Genomic DNA, 21,791 nt, shown 5'->3' on the forward strand with positions numbered 1-21,791 from the left:
TAATCCCTTTAAGCACTAGTCATTTAAGCCTATCACTGGACCTCTTCAATTACCGTGGGGTGTTACATCCGTCACAACGCCAGGTCGGTTACGGGTCTGGTCGAAGCGGGTCGGGTCATATCGGATTCGGGTTATGTCGGATCAGTGACGGGTACGGGTCGGTTCGTTTCATGCCGGGTCATCTTCGGGTCGGATCATCAACGGGTGACAAGTCGGGTCGGGTCATTAGCGGGTTGGTGTCGGGTCAGGTTATCAGCATATATTTTATCTTATATATTTAGTTTTAGATGTTAATTTTATATTTAAACAATGAGTAGGTGTATTAATTATAGTTTTAAGTAAAAATAATTAAGATGAATGTCAATTTGGTGTTATTTAAACCATTATTAAGCTAATTCATTATCGGGTTGAGAAAATATCGGGTCACGGGTCGGGTCGGGTCGGTTCGTTTCGGGTTGTATAAAATAAGGCTGCTATTGGTTATCAGGTCGGTTCGGGCTGATTCAGGTCGGTTTTGGTTCACCAAATTTTCGGATTGTATCGTGTCGGATTTCGGACGGGTCGGGACGAGTTCCTCGGGTTGGGTCAGCTTTTGCCAACTCTAGTACTAACGACGTTATGACGGAAATTTGTTAAAGGGTATTTTGGGAAAGAAAAAGGTAAACACAAGGGTACTATATGTAGAAACTTTAAATGAGGGGTACCATATGTAATCTTTCAAAGTTCGAGGGTACGATGGAGATTTTCCGTCATTTTTTTGACAAATATATTAAATGATCTACGTAAAAGTTAAATAATGGCATAACTAAAACATAAAAATAGAAATACAAATAACTAGTTTGCAAGCCCGTGCGTTGCACAGTGTTTTTTGTGGATCAATTACCTTTGCCCGATCTTGGTGACGTAGTATAAATATTTGAAGTTTTATTCTTAATATCCAAATTCGTATTCGATTTTATCCTCTTTTATAATTTGCATGATTGTGCCTTTCAGTTTCTTTTCAATTTCTTGGTATTGTTGTTCCCCGCTACTTGCTCTATTTATTTTCGGGTATTAATCCCTCTTACATATCTGTTTTCTTAAATAACTTATTTATAATTTCATCTTGGGTTTTCTAACGTGTGCCCTTAATCTTTTGAATCAATTCCTTATTAGTATGCACCTCTATAAAAAAATGCTTGAAAACTGTATATTAGTTGACGTATTTGGTCTGGTTTTTTAACTTATTGTTCATAAACAGATTATTTAAGTGTTTTAGGTTGGAGTTTGAAGCAATTTTGTCAATAATGTATTAGAGGAATTTTATCTTTTTTAAAAAATATAAAAGATAACTAACTTAAAAAATGTGTAATGTAAAAGCGAGTAATTTTTAATTCTCTTTTGACATCTATTAATGATTCATAAAATTTCATTGGAAACAATTACCAGTATTTTAACCCATCTTTATACACTGATATTTGCGGGATTAACAAATGAATCCTTATCTCACTTACATATCCCACGATCTACTCTAATTCTAAGCATCCTCATCTAATCAAATCAGCATGTAACTTAAGCATAATCTGACATTGCATCTAGCACTTGTGTTGTTCTGGATACTCATTCCAACATCATCGCAGCTCAAATTATTACCGTAATCGTTGTATGTATGTTCTTTTTATTTTGTTAAAAATTTTTACCATCTTGTTGTCTTCATTTAATGTTACTTCTTTGGTTGGTCAATGTTGTGGGATCTTTGGTTATTTTGTTGATACAAATCAGGGCCGATATTAGTACATAAACTCCCTCCGTCCGGTCAATTATTATCCTTTGATGTTGGCATAAATAACAATGAAATAGGGGGATTAAAATATGAGAAATGGACCAAATTGAGTGAGATACCTGAAATGAAATAGGACAACAAATGACCGGGATAGGGAAGTACATCATATTTTTATAAATAAATTATTTTACCATATATGAACTAAATTCCGAAATCAATGATAACAAATCTTATTCCTCTCTTTTAACTTGCGGTGATATCTTCGAAATCATATAATTATTAAAAATTAATCTGCCTCTGTCTAGGGGCTTGAGGTGTGGTTCGTATCAATTGAAAACTTCAGCTGCTTAACTTAAATCTAAAATCGGCAAGTTTTCGAAAACTTCATTGTAGACGATGTTTTTTGTATGACCCTTATAAGTTTGTTTAGTATCATCGATAAAGAACTTTAGTCCCTCTGGAGATGTTGTTCTTGAAGCTGCCACGTATAACTGTCCGTGACTGAAAACGGGCTTAGGCAGAAACACACCTACATGTGTAAGTGACTGGCCTTGACTCTTATTAATAATCATTGCGTAACAGGGCTTTAACGGATACTGCCTTCTCTTGAGGACAAAAGGAATCTTGGTATCATTTGACGTCATTACTATTCTTGGTATCAACACCTGCTTCCCAATTTTGGACCCTGTTATTATGCTTGCTTGTACTATAAACTTGCCAAGCCTTGTAATAATTAGGCGAGTACCGTTACATAGTCCTTGTGACAGGCTAATATTCCGTAGAAGCATTACAGGCATTCCTTATTTTAGTTTCAACTCATGATTTGGCAAACCTTGTAATGCCAGGCTATTCAAGTATTCAGTTAGGTATGCCGTTAATTGTTCCTCACATTCTGTTGAGGAGGAACATATCTCATCGGAGCTTTTACGCCTTGTGTAATCTCCTGGTAGTTGCTCAACCATGTAACCATTTATGAGGTCAGCAGTTTCATTCAAAGGGGTTAGAATTGCTCTTTCCTTCAGGTACGTGCTGTCAAGGCGTTTTTGCTGGAAATCGGGGTAAATCTCATCCACTATCTTTTGAATGCTAAAAGTCTCCCCCGGTACAATAAATTCATCCGGAATCTCTACCCATGTTGCTTCTCCCTCGTGTTCTTCTGCCTTTGTCTCTAGTCTCCCGTCACCCATAGCTAACAACCAATTGTTAAATTTTTTGTTCCGTGTAACCTTGTCAACGTCAACATTAGTTTCACTAACTCTCATGCTTTTCCTAAGAACGAAGACGTGGCACGACTTTCATATATATGACCTATTTATCGATGCTTGTACAACGTCCTGCCTACCACCTTTGTTCACTATTGGCAAAACCTGTCGGAAGTCCCCTCCTAGTAAAATTACCTTCCCTCCAAATAACTTCGTCCCTGCTTCCGGGTCGCGGGACCCAACTACATCTTTCAGCGTGCGATCAAGTGCCTCAAACGCGAACCTGTGGTCCATTGGTGCCTCATCCCATATTATCAAAGATGTTTGTCAGAGAAGTTCAGCCAATTGTGAATTTTGGGAGACATTACATGTTGAATTATCGAACAATTCTATAGGTATCTCAAACCTGCTATGTGCAGTCCGCCCTCCTAACAGTAAGAGCGCAGCAATTCCTGAGACATATAATATAATTTTTATATTTGAATATGTTTATTTAAAATGGCTCTATCACCAATGAATTAATATAGCATATCTGTCATTTGAATATATACTTGATGAAGCCACGATGAGGACAATCTTGTTCTCTGATCGCAGCTTAGCTGAGATGGTGCTGTACAAAAATGTCTTCCCTGTTCCACCATGCCCGTAAAGAAAATATACATTTTCTCTCTCTTGCTGGTTATTTGCTACTGCTTGCAGCACTGTCTCATAAACCGCCAGTTGCTCTTCATTAAGTTGTGGCACTTTTTTCTGCCACTCCTCAGAGAGTTGCTTCGGATTGTACATTTTCTCCTCTCTAATAAGCTTGTTGTCCATCCCTTCAATCTCTGTGAAATCAGGCTCTGGCATACCTTTTATGTCGGTCAGTCTTTTGCCGTATTTCATCAAAACCTTATCTATCTCGATTAATGTGTATGATCTTTTTGCTCCATCACTTAGTTGAAGTCCCGAGTGGCCAAAAAGTTTCTATTTATTCCTTTCAATGTCATCGGACAACATTTCATAGTTATTCTCCCAAAAACTCCTTATGTCCGTGACCTCACAAAACAAAAGCATCATCACGAACAAACCTTATAACTGGGACGGCATTGCCCATCGATTTGCCTCGCTCAATGCATCATTCCACTCTTTACCATCGCTGAGCAGCCCATATGCGTAACACGCTTCTTTGTAAGTAAGGTATACATGTTTCTCCACTGTTCGTATATCTTCAAAACTTGTAGCCCCCTTCACTAAGTTAAGGAGTAGTCGGAGGTAGTACCTTTCACCTGCCGTTGGGTGTACATATGTAATGCGCCCGATACACCTTCCCTGCTTTCTGTACTCCCATCCCTTCTTCCAAATGTACATTGTAGGGAACTGAGCGTATGTTAATGATCTCGCTTCCGGATGCATTGCATTGGTTGCCATCCATGCCGTGAGCATAGTTTCTATGTATTTTGCTTCATCTATCACTTCTCTCACGCTGTCAAAGTCCCTGAGGACGACCGTCTGTTCCCCTTCCAAGTGCACTGGTAAACGCATAACTGACGGATTCCTTTCATGGATTTCAAACTCAAATATCCTCCAGGACGCTTCACTTGCAGATAGGTATCTACAATCTAAGTAAGATTTTATTTCATCCTCGGAATCACCTTTAACCACCATAGTCGCTTTATCGGCTCCTTTTGCAATATACTTAAATAAATATTTGATTGCTCGAGCAGTATTGCACCATTCGACATTAATATGAGCGTCAAACATCATAAGCAATCCCGGATTATATGGTATAATTGATCTATTGTCTAAGAGAGTCGTTCCCTTTTTAATGTACCTGGAACCGAGGTTAAAGTTCTTTAGTATAGAAAACCTCATATTCGAATCAACTTGCAAAACTTATTCTAATTAATCTAAAATTGCAAATATGTTTTAATCATTACCTTTTATCTTTTCTTCTTCTATAAATAGGATAGCCATTACTATCAAGTGTTGTCTCTTGTTGGAATGGTTTAGGGAACATCTTTGTACAAGTGTTGTCAACCATACACGGGCAATTTGGATTATCTTCTTTACAAGGACCATGGACCATGTATCTAGATACTGTCTCATACAGTTCCGGATCCTTTTCTTTGTCCGGTATTTCAGCGTGTATTATACCATCAATATATTGGCTAGTACCTTCCACTTCATCTTGCTTGAGCCACAAAAGAATGTGTGCATGAGGTAAACCTCTTTTCTGAAATTCTATTGTGCTTACATCTGCAAATCCACAAATAAATCTGTTCAGTTTGACATCTTATTTTTAATCAACGAAATATATTGCTATTTAACATCAGATATATCGTTTATTAGAAAATCAAGTTTACCAGCAACAACGGTTCCAAAGAATTTGTCCTTTTTAAGACACCCCATAAGTTGTTTAAGCTTTAGTTTGAAAACTCTGGCAATAATGTCAGGCCTGTCTTCAGCTCTCTGTCCCTCTATGTACTTTAACATCGCCTCGACCTCTGGCCACTTTGGGTTTGCAGTGAAGGTAATGAATAGATGTGGGTTGTCGTACCATCTGCATATAGCTATTGCGTCATGATAATATTGTTGCATATACCTTTGACACCCTGTAAAAGAAGCGGGTAAGAATATCCTTTTTCCCACAGCTGCACCTAGATAGTCCCCTCTGTCAAGGGAATCATATAAATTGTTAAATATCTCACTTCTAAATATTGATTGGTTCCTTCTAATGTACCACAGCCTCTCTTATTCTATTGCGCAACAACAATCAACTATGAATTGCTGGAACAGACGTCCACCAGATATTAAGGTGTGGGAAATAATCTGTATACTTCCCTAAATTTAGAAGGATTATAACGATTTAACAAAGATGATCTAAGGTCATAAAATAAAATACATAAACATAAGTAAAAGATTCAGAAATAACCTTCGGTCCTAGCAAATATGGCCTAAGAACAATATCAAAATTGTGAACCGAAATAAGGAGTATTTTTCTCCTTATTTTGGTCTTTCCAAAAATATATAAAGTGTGTTAAATTGTCATCTAGTGAGGATCGAACCCATGACCTCTTGGCTTGTGTACCCTCACTATTACCACTATGACACATTCAACTTGTTGATATTAAATACAACTGATTATATTTAACTACGAATTAACAGATTAATTCGTCCAAACTAACCTTATAAATATTTAATTTAAATATAACTTATTATATTTAATTTACGAATTGACAGTTAATTCGTCTCAACTTAATATTATTTAATTTTCATTAAATAATTATCTCATCAACACATTGACTAACTTTTTAGTCATTTTGGGCATCAATGTAATTATATTTCTATAACCACATTTCTCAAACACGTCCTATAGGTGTGACCTTTACGGACCAGTTGATCACCGCCATCTGTATGATAATAACGTCAAACTTTCTAGCAAGCCAACCGTTATTAGGTAAACGTTAATCAACTGATTAAATATACGAAGTATACCCTTGTGAACCTGTAAGAGATTTACAAATGTTATCACACTAATTTGTGGAGGACACCAGCTCCAACAAACTCCCACATGTCCTCACAAGTGTATGTGCGATAACCGATTCTCATATCCTTTAAAATTTCTCCCACTCAATGTAAAACAATTTGCAAATCTGAATTCACAAAGGTCGTATTTTACAAGCGATCAGTATCAAGAGTGGTTTTCCCGACTAGAGAGTAACTTAACTGATAAACGAATCATCATTCGAGCATGGCCATGCATTTCATTTACAACTCCTCGAGTGGCCCTGAGAAATAACTATACCTGATAAGGGTTGGATATTTTCCTCAACTCGAATCCTGCAGACGTAAGCACAGTATGAAATGACCCAGAAAAAATCTACTTAGCCCCGATTTACGGTAGACCGTGAGAAAGAAACCAAAGTCACCCAAAAACTGCCTTAATCTCACGAGACTGTTGATAGTCAAAAGAATCGACTCTAGGAACACAATGGATGTCCTATCCACGACCTGGCACCGAATGTTTTTAAACATTTAGGACTCCATTACGTTGTCACAAAAAGTTGTCCTACGAGGTATCGTCATAATCTCATATCTGTGATCGATTAGTCAACCGTTTAACTTATGGCTCGTTGAACCCACCATCAATCGATCGCGCACAATATAATAGCCGGAGTTATCGGCTCACATTGGCGATTACGGACCAAAACAAATATAATGTAATTGATTCACTTTGTGGCATTGAATGTTGTCGATACAATCCACATGAAAAACAAAATATTATATATATAAAACGATGAAGTTATAAATAATATATGAAAAAGATAATGTATCAAATCCATAATCAAGTACTACAACTCTGGAACATGTTTAATTCCCATGGAATTAACATGCCCTACATGCTTATCATAATTCAACGGTTTGGTGAGATGATCCGCGATGTTATCATCCGTCGCAATCTTGTCAATCACTATCTCTTCTTGCTCCACGTAATCACGGATCGGGTGAGCCTTCCGAAGTACATGTCTAGATTTGTTGCTAGACTTTGGCTCCTTAGCTGGAAGATGGCACCTCTATTGTCACAATAGATGGTGATCGGGTCATTCGAACTAGGAACTACCGAAAGCCCTTGTAAGAATTGACGCATCCATATCGCTTCCTTTCTTTGCCCCGAAGCGGCATAGTACTCGGATTGATAGTAGAATCTGCTACAACACTCTGTTTGGAACTCTTCCGGTGACCGCAAAGACACCATTAAGAGTGAAGACGAACCCGGCGAGATTTTGAATCATCTCGATCCGTTTGGAAGCTAGCATCTGCGAACCGGTTCTTGCGCATAGCTTAGTATCGCCTCCATAAGTCAATACCCAATCCTTAGTCCTCCGTAGGTACTTGAGGATATTTTTGACTGCTATCCAGTGTGTTTCACCTGGAGTCTTTTGGTACCGACTCGTCATACTCAATGCATATGCCACATCTGGACGTGTGCATATCATGGCATACATGATCAATCATATTGCAGATGCATAAGGAACACGACTCATGCGCTCAATCCCTTCAGGCGTCGTGGGTGACTGAGACTTGCTCAACTGCATCCCAGTCGTCATAGGAAGGTTCCCCTTCTTGGAGTTGGTCATGTTGAACCTCTCAAGAACCTTATCCAAATAAGACTCCTGACTAAGTGATAACGTCCGTCGTGATCTATCTCGGTAGATACGGATTCCCAAAATACGCTGTGCCTCACCCAGATCTTTCATCTGGAAATGGTTCTTCAACCATTCTTTAACCGAAGATAGGAGAGGAATGTCATTCCCAATCAAGAGTATGTCATCGACATACAATATCAAGAATACAATCTTGCTCCCACTCGACTTGATTTATAAGCATGGTTCCTCGACCGATCGAGTGAAGCCATACTCTTTTATCACTTGGTCGAAACGATGATTCCAACTCCGAGAAGCTAACCTTCGGGTTGCACCATGTACAACTCTTCCTCCAAATAACCGTTTAAGAATGCGGTTTTTACATCCATTTGCCAAATCTCATAATCATGAAATGCGGCAATCGCTAAGATTATCCGAATGGAACGTAGCATGACTACAGGTGCAAAAATCTCATCATAATGCAATCCTTGCACTTGAGTGAAACCTTTTGCCACAAGTCGTGCCTTATAGATATCTGGTTGCGCGTCTAAGAACGCTTTATTTTGTAAAGCCATTTGCACTATAGAGGTTTTACCTTATTAGGTAAATCAACTAGATCCCATACGTTATTCTCATACATGGAGTCCATCTCGGATTGCATGGCTTCGAGCCATAGCTTTTAGTCGGAACAAGCCATAACACCTTTATAGGTTGCGGGTTCATTACTTTCTAGAAGTAAAACATCATTCTCCTCGACTATACCAATGTATCTGTCCGGAGGATGAGAGTCTCTACCCGACCTCCTAGGTTCCTCAAGAATATTAACCGTATCATTAGTTGGAGGTACAGCTTCCTCCATCTGTTCCTCGGTTGTTGGTTCTGGAATCTCCGACAGCTCGAAGGTTCTATTATTCGACTTGTTCTCGAGAAATTCTTTCTCTAAGAACGTCGCACTAGCCGCAACAAAAACTCGATGTTCGGTTGGCGAATAAAAGTAATGACCAAATGTTCCTTTTGATTAACCTATAAAGTATGTCTTGACCGATCGCGGGCCGAGCTTATCCTCATGTCTCCACTTGACATAAGCCTCGCAGCCCCAAACCCGAATAAAGGACAAGTTAGGTACTGTTCCCTTCCACATTTCATATGGAGTCTTGTCGACAGCTTTAGACGGACTTCGGTTAAGTATAAGAGCAGCTGACAAAAGAGCATAACTCCATAATGAATCAGGCACTATGGTGTGACTCATCATGGATCGAACCATATCAAGTAAGGTTCGATTTCTCCGTTCGGACACACCATTCAATTGAGGTGTTCCGGTGGAGTTAGCGCAAAACGATTCTGACGTCTTTTAGGTGTTGATCAAACTCATTTGAAAGATATTCGCCACCACGATCTGAACGGAGTGCTTTAATCTTTCTACCCAGTTGGTTCTGTACCCTATTCTGGTATTCCTTGAATTTCTCAAAGGACTCACTTTTATGCTTCATTAAGTAGACATATCCGTATCTACTCAAATCGTCCGTGAAAGTGATGAAATATCTATAGCCATCTCTAGCGGTAATTGACATAGGTACACATACGTCCGTATGTATGAGTCCTAATAGGTCACTAGCGCGCATTCCAACACCTTTGAAGGAAATTCGAGTCATCTTACCAATGAGACATGATTCACACGTGCCATATGCAGAAAATCCGAATGAGGGAATAGTCCCATTATCGATGAGTTTCTTTACGCGTTTCTCATTTATGTGTCCCATTCGACAATGCCATAGATAGGTTTGATCTTTGTCACCAATCTTTAATTTCTTATTATTCATGTGTAATATTTCCGTGGTTTGATCTAAGATATAAATTTCATTCATGGAAACTGCTTTGCCATAAATCATTTCATTAAAAGAGAAAATACAACTATTATCCTTTATTGAAAATGCAAAACCGTCTTTAGCTAGTACGGAAAAAGAAATAATGTTCTTAGATAAACTGGGTACATAGTGTGATTATTTAAAGATAACTCAAAACCACTAGGGAGTTGGATTACATATGTTCCCTTCGAGGCAACAACTACTCGTGCTCCATTCCGACTCGCAGTCCACATCACCTTTTTCGAGAGGTATGATGTTCTTTAGGCCCTGCAAATGATTACACAGATGAGAACCACAACCAGTATCTAGTACCCAAGTTCCGAAACTTGCATGGTTAATCTCAATCATATGAATATAAGATGACATACCAACAGGAACGACGCGGCCTTCCTTGATGTCCTGACGGTAGACGGGACAGTTCCTCCTCCAATGTCCAGTCTTGTGACAATGGTGGCACTCTATGTCGCCGCCCTTGCTCTTTGTCTTGCCCTGTGAGCCATTAGTCTCACTAGGCGCACTCTTACCGTTTCCTGGTTTCTTAAACTTTGGCTTACCTACAGCTAGGTCGCCATGAGCCTTGCCCTTACCTTTACTCTTGTTGTGAATCGTGAGAACATCCTGCTTCATGCTCCCACTCAATTTCATATCCTTCTCGGTCTGTATGAGAAGGGAGTGTAGCTCATGAGGACTCTTTTTCAAGTCATTCATGTAGTAGTTCGCCCTGAAAAGGGCAAAACCATCGTGAAGAGAATGAAGCATTCGGTCAATGACAATGCTCTCACTGATTCTACAATTCAGTGACTCCAGTTTCTCGACATTCTCAATCATGTGAAGAATGTGTGGGCTAACCGGTTGGCCCTTCTGGAGTTTCGCATCAAAGAAGCGACAGGTATGCTCATATGTAACGATTCTCGGTGCCTTTGAGAACTCGTTAGTGAGCGTGGTGAAAATCTTGTTTGCACCTTGGGCAATGAAGCGTCTCTGCAAATTGGTTTCCATTGCAAAGATGAGTACGTTCTTTATCGCACCCGCTTTTATAACGAAATCACTATAAGCGAGTGACTCGTTGATTCCTGCATTTGGGCCTGGGTTGACCGGTATTGGCTCAGTTAAATACCTGAGCTTACCGTCGCGATGGCGGCATTCCGTAGTGCCGCCTCCCGGTCCGCAAAATTGGACCCATCATTCTTGATCGAGTGGTGATTCATTTGGTCCATGAACATTTTAAGCCGGACGAACGATCTAGTGTGGCACTAGGCATTGGGATTGCGTTATTTCCAGCCATTTGTTGTAACAGTATTATTGATAATAAGCGTGTTCTACACTGCGAAAGAAGAATAAAATAATAAGCATGCATCGTTTTTATTATAAGTCTAATGAACTAATGTCATAACGCGAAGACTCAAAAACATTTATACAATTGACCTCCCTCAAGAATTATATAAATGACCCCAAGACTCAATTCTCTGTAATTTGATAAGCTAACATGTTAGCTAATTCTACCGTTAGAATTCTTGGTCGATAAATTTCTGTAAATACTATCTTTAGTCCATCATAATCACGAGAAACTCTTCGGACTACAATGTTGAGGTAAACTAAGTCAACATAACTACTTACCCAACGTAGAAGGGGTCATATTAGGCCTACCGACGAAGAAGGGATTCATAGATGTTTGCCCTTATAAAGACTAATCTCAATTTCCGTTTTAGAGGAAGATCCCATCAACTTTTTAATTCATTTTAAGTGAACTATAATCTAGCATGCGAGAATGATTTAAACTAAGGTGATGACTTAAAGACTGTGACATCTGCATGTCCATGAAAACTAACATACAACCTATATGAGTCAATTTTCATGCATTTTAGTAGTAGGTGGTTTGGTTTTAGGCGGAATATGATGCAATTACTAGCATGTGAATGAAAAGTAATAAAATGAAAAACGTTAAAAAAAACAGTAAAAGTCCTAGTGTGGCCTATCCTATCAAAATGAACAATAAATACAAGTTTGGAATCCATCCTTGGACCCGAGAAGCTTGTCTTGATGTTCCATCTTGATCCATGTAGCGGGAGTGAGCTTGAATCTTCATCTTTAGTCTTCTTTGAAATTACAATAAATAAAATTATATAATTGACCTATTAATTACATTCTAATTTCAAAACCCAAAACTAAAATAAAGGAGATTCGAGATCTCATAATTACATAAAAATCATGTTTCCTTCATTACGAAAACATAATTGACTAAGGCCACACTAAGTATTACAAAATACAACCGATTGCAAAAATGAATACGTAAAAAAAATTCATTCATTCGATTCATTCAACAAAATAAAAGCATCAACTAAAATAAATTACACATACATAATACAATACATTAATTATGTTGATTAATTTATCCAAACCACCTATTTAAATTAAATTAAGTGACAATTCCGCAATTTAATCACATTAATTTCATCCTCAATCCATATTAAACTTGTAATATGAATTCTATCCGTCAAAATTTTAAACCGCTTTAAAATAACTCGGTATCTTTAAATCGTGAACCGATTCACAATAACTAATTGGCCAAAATAAAAAACAAAATTCCTTTTTTTTTATTTTGTCTCGGCAAAAATAAAACAAATTTTTTTTTTTTTTTTATATCACGGCCGAAATAAAAAACAGCCAATTACCTTTTGTTTTCTTTCTTTTCGGCAATTAGGAAACCCAAAAAAAAACTTTCCATAAATTTACTTTCGGCAATATGGCAAAAAAAACAAGAAAACAAAACTTTCCTTTTATTTTTTTCTTTCTCATTCTCGGTTTACCAAAAACAAAACCAAAATTTTTTTTTTTTTTTCTTCCGGCAAACCCTAAAAACGTCCCCTTTTTTTTTATCTTCTTTTGCGGCAATATGCCTTAAAACAAGATTTGATGACTAAATTGTTTACCTTTGCTATTAGAACATGATTAGCATATGAAACAATAAACATGATTAATTCATATGCCAAAAACTATATAGCAAAAACAATCTTTTTATCATAAACATGACGATTCCATTTAATTTTAACTTAATCTGCATTAAATCAAAAACTACCAATTCTTAATATGATAATTTTAACTGATTATAAACTATAATATGAAAAATAAAATGGAAAAATATCATCAAACTAAAAAGAAAAAAAAACGGCAAGAAAAAACAGCACACAAAAAAATTTTTCGAACCAATAAAAAAAATCCGAAACCCTAATTTATTCGAGAATTAGGTTATTGTTTACATAGAAATTTTATGAAAATCATCAAAATTAAAACCGTAGCCTAAAGCTCTGATACCACTTGTGGGAAATAATCTGTATACTTCCCTAAATTTAGAAGGATTATAACAATTTAACAAAGATGATCTAAGGTCATAAAATAAAATACATAAACATAAGTAAAAGATTCAGAAATAACCTTCGGTCCTAGCAAATATGGCCTAAGAACAATATCAAAATTGATATTCGTCTATTAGTTGCACCCAAGACCTGTAAAATTTAATTGTCTTTGTGTTCTTGTGATGAGAAAGAGGAGGCTAGGTCAAGAAAAAGCATTAGGATTGTCATCTAGTGAGGATCGAACCCATGACCTCTTGGCTTGTGTACCCTCACTATTACCACTATGACACATTCAACTTGTTGATATTAAATACAACTGATTATATTTAACTACGAATTAACAGATTAATTAGTCCAAACTAACCTTATAAATATTTAATTTAAATATAACTTATTATATTTATTTTACTTAATTAATGATTAATTGTCTCAACTTAATATTATTTAATTTTCATTAAATAATTATCTCATCAACACATTGACTAACTTTTTAGTCATTTTGGGCATCAATGTAATTATATTTCTATAACCACATTTCTCAAACACGTCCTATAGGTGTGACCTTTAGGGACCAGTTGATCACCGCCATCTGTATGATAATAACGTCAAACTTTCTAGCAAGCCAACCGTTATTAGGTAAACGTTAATCAACTGATTAAATATACGAAGTATACCCTTGTGAACTTGTAAGAGATTTACAAATGTTATCACACTAATTTGTGGAGGACACCAGCTCCAACATAAGGTCCGTCCTTCATTGAGTCTTTGTTGTATCCTGTAAGCATAGTATTCTCGCATAGTAACGTACTCCGTCTTAATCTTTTTTTTATCTTCCCGAACGTTCAGTATCCTGGTACAATATACCTGTGTGATAACTGTCCTCCCCGTACGGGAATAAGAGTGGGTACTGTAATGCCATGAATGATGGGTGCAACTCACTAATTGATTTTAACCCCCTCCACTATACTGAACAATTATATCTCTTCCGCGAGTGTCACTGCCAGCATCGCCAACTATAAGAGCAGCAACCTCTGAAGCTGTAGGAGTGTTATATGTGCGATCTTTTTTCTCTCGGGTGCCGATGAGCCTAATTGTTAATTTCAAATCTCTGTCCTCCCTTATTCTTTGTTGTGCCATTCGAAATGTCTGAGTTAGAGGATTCACATCATCTAGCATTTGTTTTATTCCAAGAAGAATACTGTCATCAAGTGTGTCAGTCTTCTCTTGGCTGTTTATAGCGTCAGCTCTCATCTGTATCTCCGAATCAGTATCATAAACATATAGTTGTAGAAACGACGGTTTCTGTGTGTCCATAGGGATAAGAGATCCTATGCGGTGGCAAACTTGACCACTGATCCGAAAAACGTATGGACCAGGCAACATGTTCATAGATCTATCGACTTTTGCGCCCATTGAAGTGAATCTGTAGCATGAATTATACATCCTTATAAGCTTTCGGAATTCGACGCTTGCTTTGTCCTTATTATAATATATCAATTTTTCTAGGAATTCTGGTGGCTCTTTTAATTTCTGTAGTTTTATCATGCCATCTTTGCAACACATATTGAAATTAATATTACCTCTAGTGCTTGAGCTCTTCACCCTTTCGTCATACCACATGATCGCACTGCACCTTCTACACACATATTCTGGTAACTCAAGATCCAGGTACCTTCGTTTTTCCGTCGTCGTGACTGCATGCAAATGGGGTAACGATTAGAACGTGCATTGTTACCTAATTCTATTGGTATAAACGTTTGTAATTCTACATGTATATACACTTGTGATCCCACATGTTTTATATTCCAGTTGGTGTAAAACAAATTCATTAATCAAGTATTTAATTCAGAGAATAGTAATCGAAAAACAAAAGTTGGTGAAAATTACCATTCCTAGAGCTTTGAGAGGTAATGTTTGTTGTATGCTCTCCAATCCGCCTCCTTTGTCGCCTATCACTCAGTATGCATATACTTCTTTGTCTTTTCCTTGTATTAAAAACTTGTCCGGCTGAGCTTGTTGACATTGTTGTGTGAAGTCAATTAGTATGATGAAGGAATTAGTTTACACGATGAGTTTTGTTAGCGAGTGCTCGACCTTTGTTATTATATATAGTTAGTGTTAAGAATTATAGAATAGATATAATTGATTTGCATATAGTATTTTATTGATAATTGGTAATTGATTACAACTTGTTGCCTTGCAATAATGATATTTGCCAACTATATATAATACAAAGGATAAGCTAAATAAGGTAAATATAAAACTTCTAACAGCTAGAAAACTAATCAAGGCAATGAAGATAATTGCCTTTTATTGAAAGAGCCGTTGGTGTTGATGATGTCAATGTGCTCAGCTAACATCCCCCCTCAAGTTGGCGCGTGAAGACTCGAAACGCCCAACTTGGAGAGTAACTCAGTAAATGGAAGTCGACCAAGAGCTTTAGTAAAAATATCGGCTAGTTGTTCCTTTGTATGAACGTAGCTTGGTTTGATAGTACCTTTAAGTATTTCGTCCCGAATGAAATGACAATCAATTTCAATGTGCTTCGTCCGTTCATGAAAGACCGGGTTTTGGGCAATATATATAAGCGGGATCGATTGTCACATAATAAGTCGATTGGTTGATCATGGGCAATCTTGAAGAACACGAGAAGACCCTTGAGCCATTTCAATTCCGAAACAGAGTATGAAATAGCACGATATTCTGACTCAGCCGATGATTTTGCGACGGTTGGTTGTTTCTTTGTTTTCCAAGAGATGGGGGCATTTCCAAGAAACATAACATATGCCGAGAGGGATCTTCGACTTAGGGGACAACTTGCGTAGTCGGCATCGCAATATCCGTTGAGGGTGAGAATGTTATCGGCTGAATATAACAATCCTTGGCCGGGTTTATTTTTTAAATATCGAACCACTTGTAGAGCGGCATTCCAATGATCAATACGAGGACTTTGCATAAATTGTGCCAAGATGTGGACTGCATAAGTCAGTTCTGGGCGGGTTGTAAGGAGATAAACGAGCCGACCCACTAGCCTTTGATATGGTTGCGGGTCCGTAAGAAGGGGGGAAGTGGATAGGCTAAGTCGGTGGTTGGGTTCCATGGGGATAGGCGCGGGTTTGGAACCTAGGAGGCCGGTTTCATCAAGGATGTCTAATGTGTACTTTCGTTGAGATACAAAAATACCTTCTTTGCTTCTTGCAATTTCCAAGCCCAAGAAATATTTTAAAATACCCAAGTCTTTCATGTGGAAACACTTACTTAGATAAGCCTTGAATTTTTCGATGGTGTTTTGGTTGTTCCCACAAATGACTAAATCATCGACATATATGAGGACATGTAATTCATCCTTGGTTTTGTTGATAGAAAAAAGAGAATGATCATAGGGGCATTGAATGAACCCGTATTGTTTAAGAGCGGAAGCAAGTTTGGCATACCAGCATCGAGGTGCTTGTTTAAGGCCGTAGAGGGACTTTTGAAGGCGACAAACTTTGCCTTTGGTGTCATCGGAAAAACCAGGAGGGGGTTTCATGTAAACTTCTTCGTTGAGATCGCCATGAAGAAAAGCATTATGGACATCCATTTGATGAAGTGCCCATCCTTTTGCTTTGGAGAAAATATTTATTAACTATGTTTTCCTTTTTTTAGTTGGATGGTAGATCCCTCCTTACCAAAAGTACGTGTTGCCATAAATATTGGTATTGGAATATTTGAAGTAGCACAGAAATGGAAAGTTCCAGCTCGTTAATGAATTATGGAAAGTGTGCGTTCTCTTAAATTAAAAATACAACTCGTTCACATTGTAGTATAAACTTTCTTATTTCCTTCTTCGTGAATTCACAATAATTTCCCTATTTTATTTTTTAGCAAGCATTTGTGTGGTTCAAATTTAATTATATGTTGGGGTAATGCGTTTCTTTATATTTTGTACATAAGGGGAAATTGGAAGTTTATTGAAAATTGAAGGGGACAGTTATTATTGGTAGGAGATAATAATCAGCCTTTTTTTTCTTTTTTTTGGTAAATTCATTTTCTTTGGAGAAAATATTACGAGAGAGATGATAAAAGGTGTTCCTAAAGGTCAATAACGTTAGGATGTATGATGACTGGTCTATATTTTTGGTTTAGAAGCATGATGAAACAAAGTTAAATTCACTAAAGTACGCTCTTCTTATATTATGAAGTGATGGTTATTTTATCCTATTCTTGCTACAGTCATTTGGAAACCGCTTCATATAGGATTTTACGATCTTACGATATCAATTCTTCTGATTCGATTATTATAATATGAAGTGATGGTTATTTGATCCTATTCTTGCTACAGTCATTTGGAAACCACTTCATATACGATCTTACGATATCAATTCTTCTAAATCGATCCTATTCACTCTCTTCATCCAAATTATAATCCCGATCCTAACAACATTTATTCTTCTCATACTTTACATCCTATTAATTGGATCTGTTTTATTTTTTCAATTATAAAAAAGACCCTACTGATGATGGAGTAGATCTATACAACGCTATGCATGTTATCTTTGAATCACAGTAGAATGGTTCGCTAATTAGTGTATGCGGAACGCGTGTCGAGGTTAATTGAATAGGATATAAGAATTAAAGAGAGGAACCACTCTTCGCCATAGGAGCATTTGTCATTCTTGATCAGGTGCCTATAATACAATCCTACATGTATTACATTGGTGTTTTGCGTCGTTTTATACATTACTATACTATATAATGTTACTTAATATACGTCACTACTTTCTTGTTTATATTTAAACGTATATGTCGTTAACACTATTTTATAACGTTTCTTCTTTGTTTTTAAAGGTGTTCGAAACAAAACGATTTAAGATATCAGCAAAACATAATTCTTAAAAGAGCATTTAGGAATACATCACAAGCTAATATAGTATCTGAATATAGGTTGGAGCTAGATAGAATTAGTAGATTAATTAAATCCGCAAAACGCAAAGTTGACATTGTAAGAGTAACTCAATAACTACTATATATATTATATATATATATATATATATGAAGTGATGTATGTTGCTTCTTGTGGGATCTTGTTGTCTACGGTTGCATCACTCCTTATAATCTTCTTCATTAGGAGTCTGCAAGTATAAGTATATATCATAAAGTCTGTTAAGTAATATGATTCAACTCCACTTGGTACAAAAAAAGAATAAAGAGATTGGAAAAGAAGTACCTTCAAATTCTTATTTTTGTTGTTTGTCGTAATTATGGAAGATTGCTCTAAGTTTCCCAAGGCAGTTCCGGGACGGTCTCGTTTGTGGTGTAAAGTTGATTCCTCACTTGCAGAAACATTGTCTATCTGTTTTAACATATATAAATATTTTTTAATTATTTTGTTTATTGAAGTCATAGGTGTTTGGAATTGGTTAAGTTAGTTGATTACCTCGATTATGTTGTTGTCCAAGATTTTCGTGAGGCTGAAAGTTTGCCTGTTTTTAGGATCATGATTATAGTTAGTGATTTTCAACTTGAAAAGAAACTTTTTCCCAATAAAGAGGCTGCGCAACAATTCAGGACTTCTCTCGGCATCTTCATCTTCTTTGTCAACCTACATTTGACGATGTGGTTAGTTTGTGTAAATAGATTTTTTTTTTACGTAAAATAATTTTACTTACGTATTTGTTGTTACCTCACTTGCGTGGGTATCATATAAGTTAATTGCATCTTGTCCTACTATATTCCTAGCTTCTTTGTCAAGGAGGGTGAAGATTGTTGACCCGCTACCATCATCAACGCATAATTCAATACGGTACCTGGAATTTACAGCGAATTATTTGTTAGAATTTGTTTTGTACTACTATAATTATTTCAAGCTATAATTTGTTGTGTAACACCATTAATATATAAATATACCTTATTGTTTGGCTCTCTATCGCTTTGTCGCATCTGAAACACCAAAAATCAGAATCCCTTCTGCGTGGTTTGGTGTTGCACTTAAGACATGATGAGTAGTACCAAGGTTGTTTAGTGTTGATTCGGGTCACAGTAGCTATACAGCTAATCAGAGTATCCTACAATATTGAATAGATCAATAATAAAATTTTAATATCCGAATTACTTTTACTTATATTGTTGTTTATCTTTTGCGCATCATCTTTTTTATGAAAAAATAAAAGTTGAATGAGGTGAGGGAAAAGAAGAACAAAAGTGCAAGACACTCACCTATTTATATTCTGTTTTGCAATAATCTATAATGCTCTGGATATCCATCTTTTGACAAACCATATCCTGGGAGTGAATCTTAGGGATATCAATTGTGTCATCCTCGTTATTTCCCCTATTAATATTTTCAAAAGAATAAAAATCTATTAGTAAAGAATGTATTGGATAAGTTGTGGGTTAAATATACAATAATGTACAATATAAATATAAAAATATACCTTATATGGAGAATGGATCATCTCCATTTATTTCTCTCCATTTCCTCTCCATTTCCTCTCTTAAACTCATTTAATTATATTTATTCCATCAAACCTCATTATTCCTTTATTTTTACCCAGAAATTTTGAGTGTTCGATGATACCCGAATACGATCTGCACCATCAAAAGGAAATGGCCTCTCCATTTCTTTTGAGGAAATGGAGAGAAACTCTCCTCCCTTATATGTGTCTTCAACTCAGTAACCTCATTAATGTCAAGGTTAATGTACACCTTGCTTGCCGAAGATGCGGCTAAGCTGAGAAAACCTAATGAATAAATAAAGTTGGAATGAGAAACAAAGTACTAACAATTTTTCATGTCAAAGTTAAGTTACGTGTAACATAAACTATTAATATGAGAGACATGAAAGTCAAGTTAATGGTAAGTTACCATTATAATCTCTTGCCATAATTGATGTTATTGTTACTATCTTGAGTTTATTTTCAACGGCAAGCTTCTTTTTTTGCTCCGTATAATCAATGGAACATCGACTCCACAACTTCACTCTTACACGTTTTCCTCTGTTTACACAACAAATCTGTTACTGTTGATCAAATAGTGTCTATTGTATTTACAAATATTATGAGAAAAAATGATCACTTTTAATTTTTTTTTAAAAGTTAGGAAAATACCCTTGATCCTCTATTTCAATTTCTTTGTCGCTATCTGTACCAAATTCATCAACAATTCTTCCAAATATATCTGAAGATAATACACGAAGAAGTTAGATTCTAAAATTAATGGCTCTTAAATAAGGGAGGTTACGTACGGAAAAATATAACAAAGTACAAATTAACATACCACTTAAAACAGTGAAATTGTTTCGACGTTGATCAAAAAGGTCAAACGGCATGAAATCAAACCTATGTTTAGGTATGATATTTTCTCCTTCATTAACCATTTTGACAAACGTGTCGAATTGAAAATTTAACATTATTTTGCTATCGCTTACAACACGATATTCGTCTTTGTTAGGTACGACCTCAAAGTTCTTCATTATGTAGATTTTCCCTTCAACTAATTTTTGACGCAATTTTGGAGCGGCCTCACCTCGTAGGGAAGCGTGAACATATGCACCCTATCATAAGACACAATAATAATGATATCAATTAAAGTGTAATCACATTAAATTTTTAAAAATAAAGAGTGGAGAAAACAGTACCTCTTCATCAATTAGAACCATATCAGTAAAAATAATAAATCCCCGTTTCTTAGGACTTTCAACATCCCATAGTCGGGAAATACGAACTTTTAATTTCCAATCACTTTTCTTCGAGTTTAACTCCTGAATTAATGAGTAAGACCTGCAAATATTACTGATGATGTGAGTATATGTCGCCATGTAAGCATTGACTACATTAAATTTATTTCAACGTGTTGTTTAACAGACTATACCTTGGTGAGAACCACTAGTATAATGAGAACTGTGAGAACCATTCACAGCCCTTAGATCTCTAATAATGTGACACCTCCATACTCCAAATGCCTTACCAGGACCACTCAAGTATAGGAACGTCACCATCTCGGTTACCCGAGGCAATGAATATCATAAGATAATAAAGAAACGTAGTTTAAAAGTAAATATAGTTTAGGTGATTACATGTCTCAAACCAAACTGTAAAGTGAAATACAACCAAACCAAAACTGTCTACTGATAAAACTGAATAACTAAAGGACATCGTCTGACACAGCGGAAGACTCTTCTAACTGCAAGTGATGAATCGTCCTAGCTAGCCCATATGCATCATATCAAACCTGCTCAATAATTGCTCACCATCCCCGAAAGAATCACCACAGTTTTACAAAACAAACAATGGGGTCAGTACTAATTACACAATACAAATCACGATAAAACAATGCCAAATAACTCAATCGTCACATCAAACCCCAAACTCCATAATCAATCTCCACACAACTGACTACACACTAAAGTGTGTAGTCCTTCCAGAGTACCTATCGCAACAGATACTCCACACCGCTAGTGGGCGACCGCAGCCGTTCCCACCTAAGCCCGGCTCATCTCCATCAAG

At 36.6% G+C, this 21,791-nt stretch overlaps 1 protein-coding gene and 2 long non-coding RNA genes across 4 annotated transcripts; all 3 read right to left on the reverse strand.

The window, feature by feature from the left end:
* Nucleotides 1–1,972: 1,972 nt before the first annotated feature.
* On the reverse strand, nucleotides 1,973–5,608 carry LOC141621460 (uncharacterized). The gene is made up of 2 exons (XR_012532349.1): nucleotides 5,310–5,608; nucleotides 1,973–5,202 (listed from the first exon to the last, which is right to left on the reverse strand). It is a non-coding gene; the product is annotated as an uncharacterized LOC141621460 (long non-coding RNA).
* Nucleotides 5,609–18,270: 12,662 nt separating this feature from the next.
* LOC141621461 (uncharacterized) lies at nucleotides 18,271–19,499 on the reverse strand. Of its 2 annotated transcripts, XR_012532351.1 has the most exons (5): nucleotides 19,195–19,496; nucleotides 18,971–19,094; nucleotides 18,725–18,889; nucleotides 18,515–18,640; nucleotides 18,271–18,419 (listed from the first exon to the last, which is right to left on the reverse strand). It is a non-coding gene; the product is annotated as an uncharacterized LOC141621461 (long non-coding RNA). The 2 variants fall into 2 exon arrangements; XR_012532350.1 differs by having other exon boundaries at nucleotides 18,725–19,094; nucleotides 19,195–19,499.
* Nucleotides 19,500–19,503: 4 nt separating this feature from the next.
* On the reverse strand, nucleotides 19,504–21,198 carry LOC141617693 (replication protein A 70 kDa DNA-binding subunit D-like). The gene is made up of 7 exons (XM_074434861.1): nucleotides 21,157–21,198; nucleotides 20,924–21,046; nucleotides 20,563–20,839; nucleotides 20,394–20,463; nucleotides 20,152–20,282; nucleotides 19,838–20,027; nucleotides 19,504–19,618 (listed from the first exon to the last, which is right to left on the reverse strand). The coding sequence occupies exons 1-7, from the start codon at nucleotides 21,196–21,198 to the stop codon at nucleotides 19,504–19,506; spliced, it is 948 nt and encodes a 315-aa protein (XP_074290962.1).
* Nucleotides 21,199–21,791: the final 593 nt, after the last annotated feature.

The sequence above is a fragment of the Silene latifolia genome, chromosome X (assembly GCF_048544455.1).
Source record: "Silene latifolia isolate original U9 population chromosome X, ASM4854445v1, whole genome shotgun sequence".
NCBI classification, from domain to species: domain Eukaryota; kingdom Viridiplantae; phylum Streptophyta; class Magnoliopsida; order Caryophyllales; family Caryophyllaceae; genus Silene; species Silene latifolia.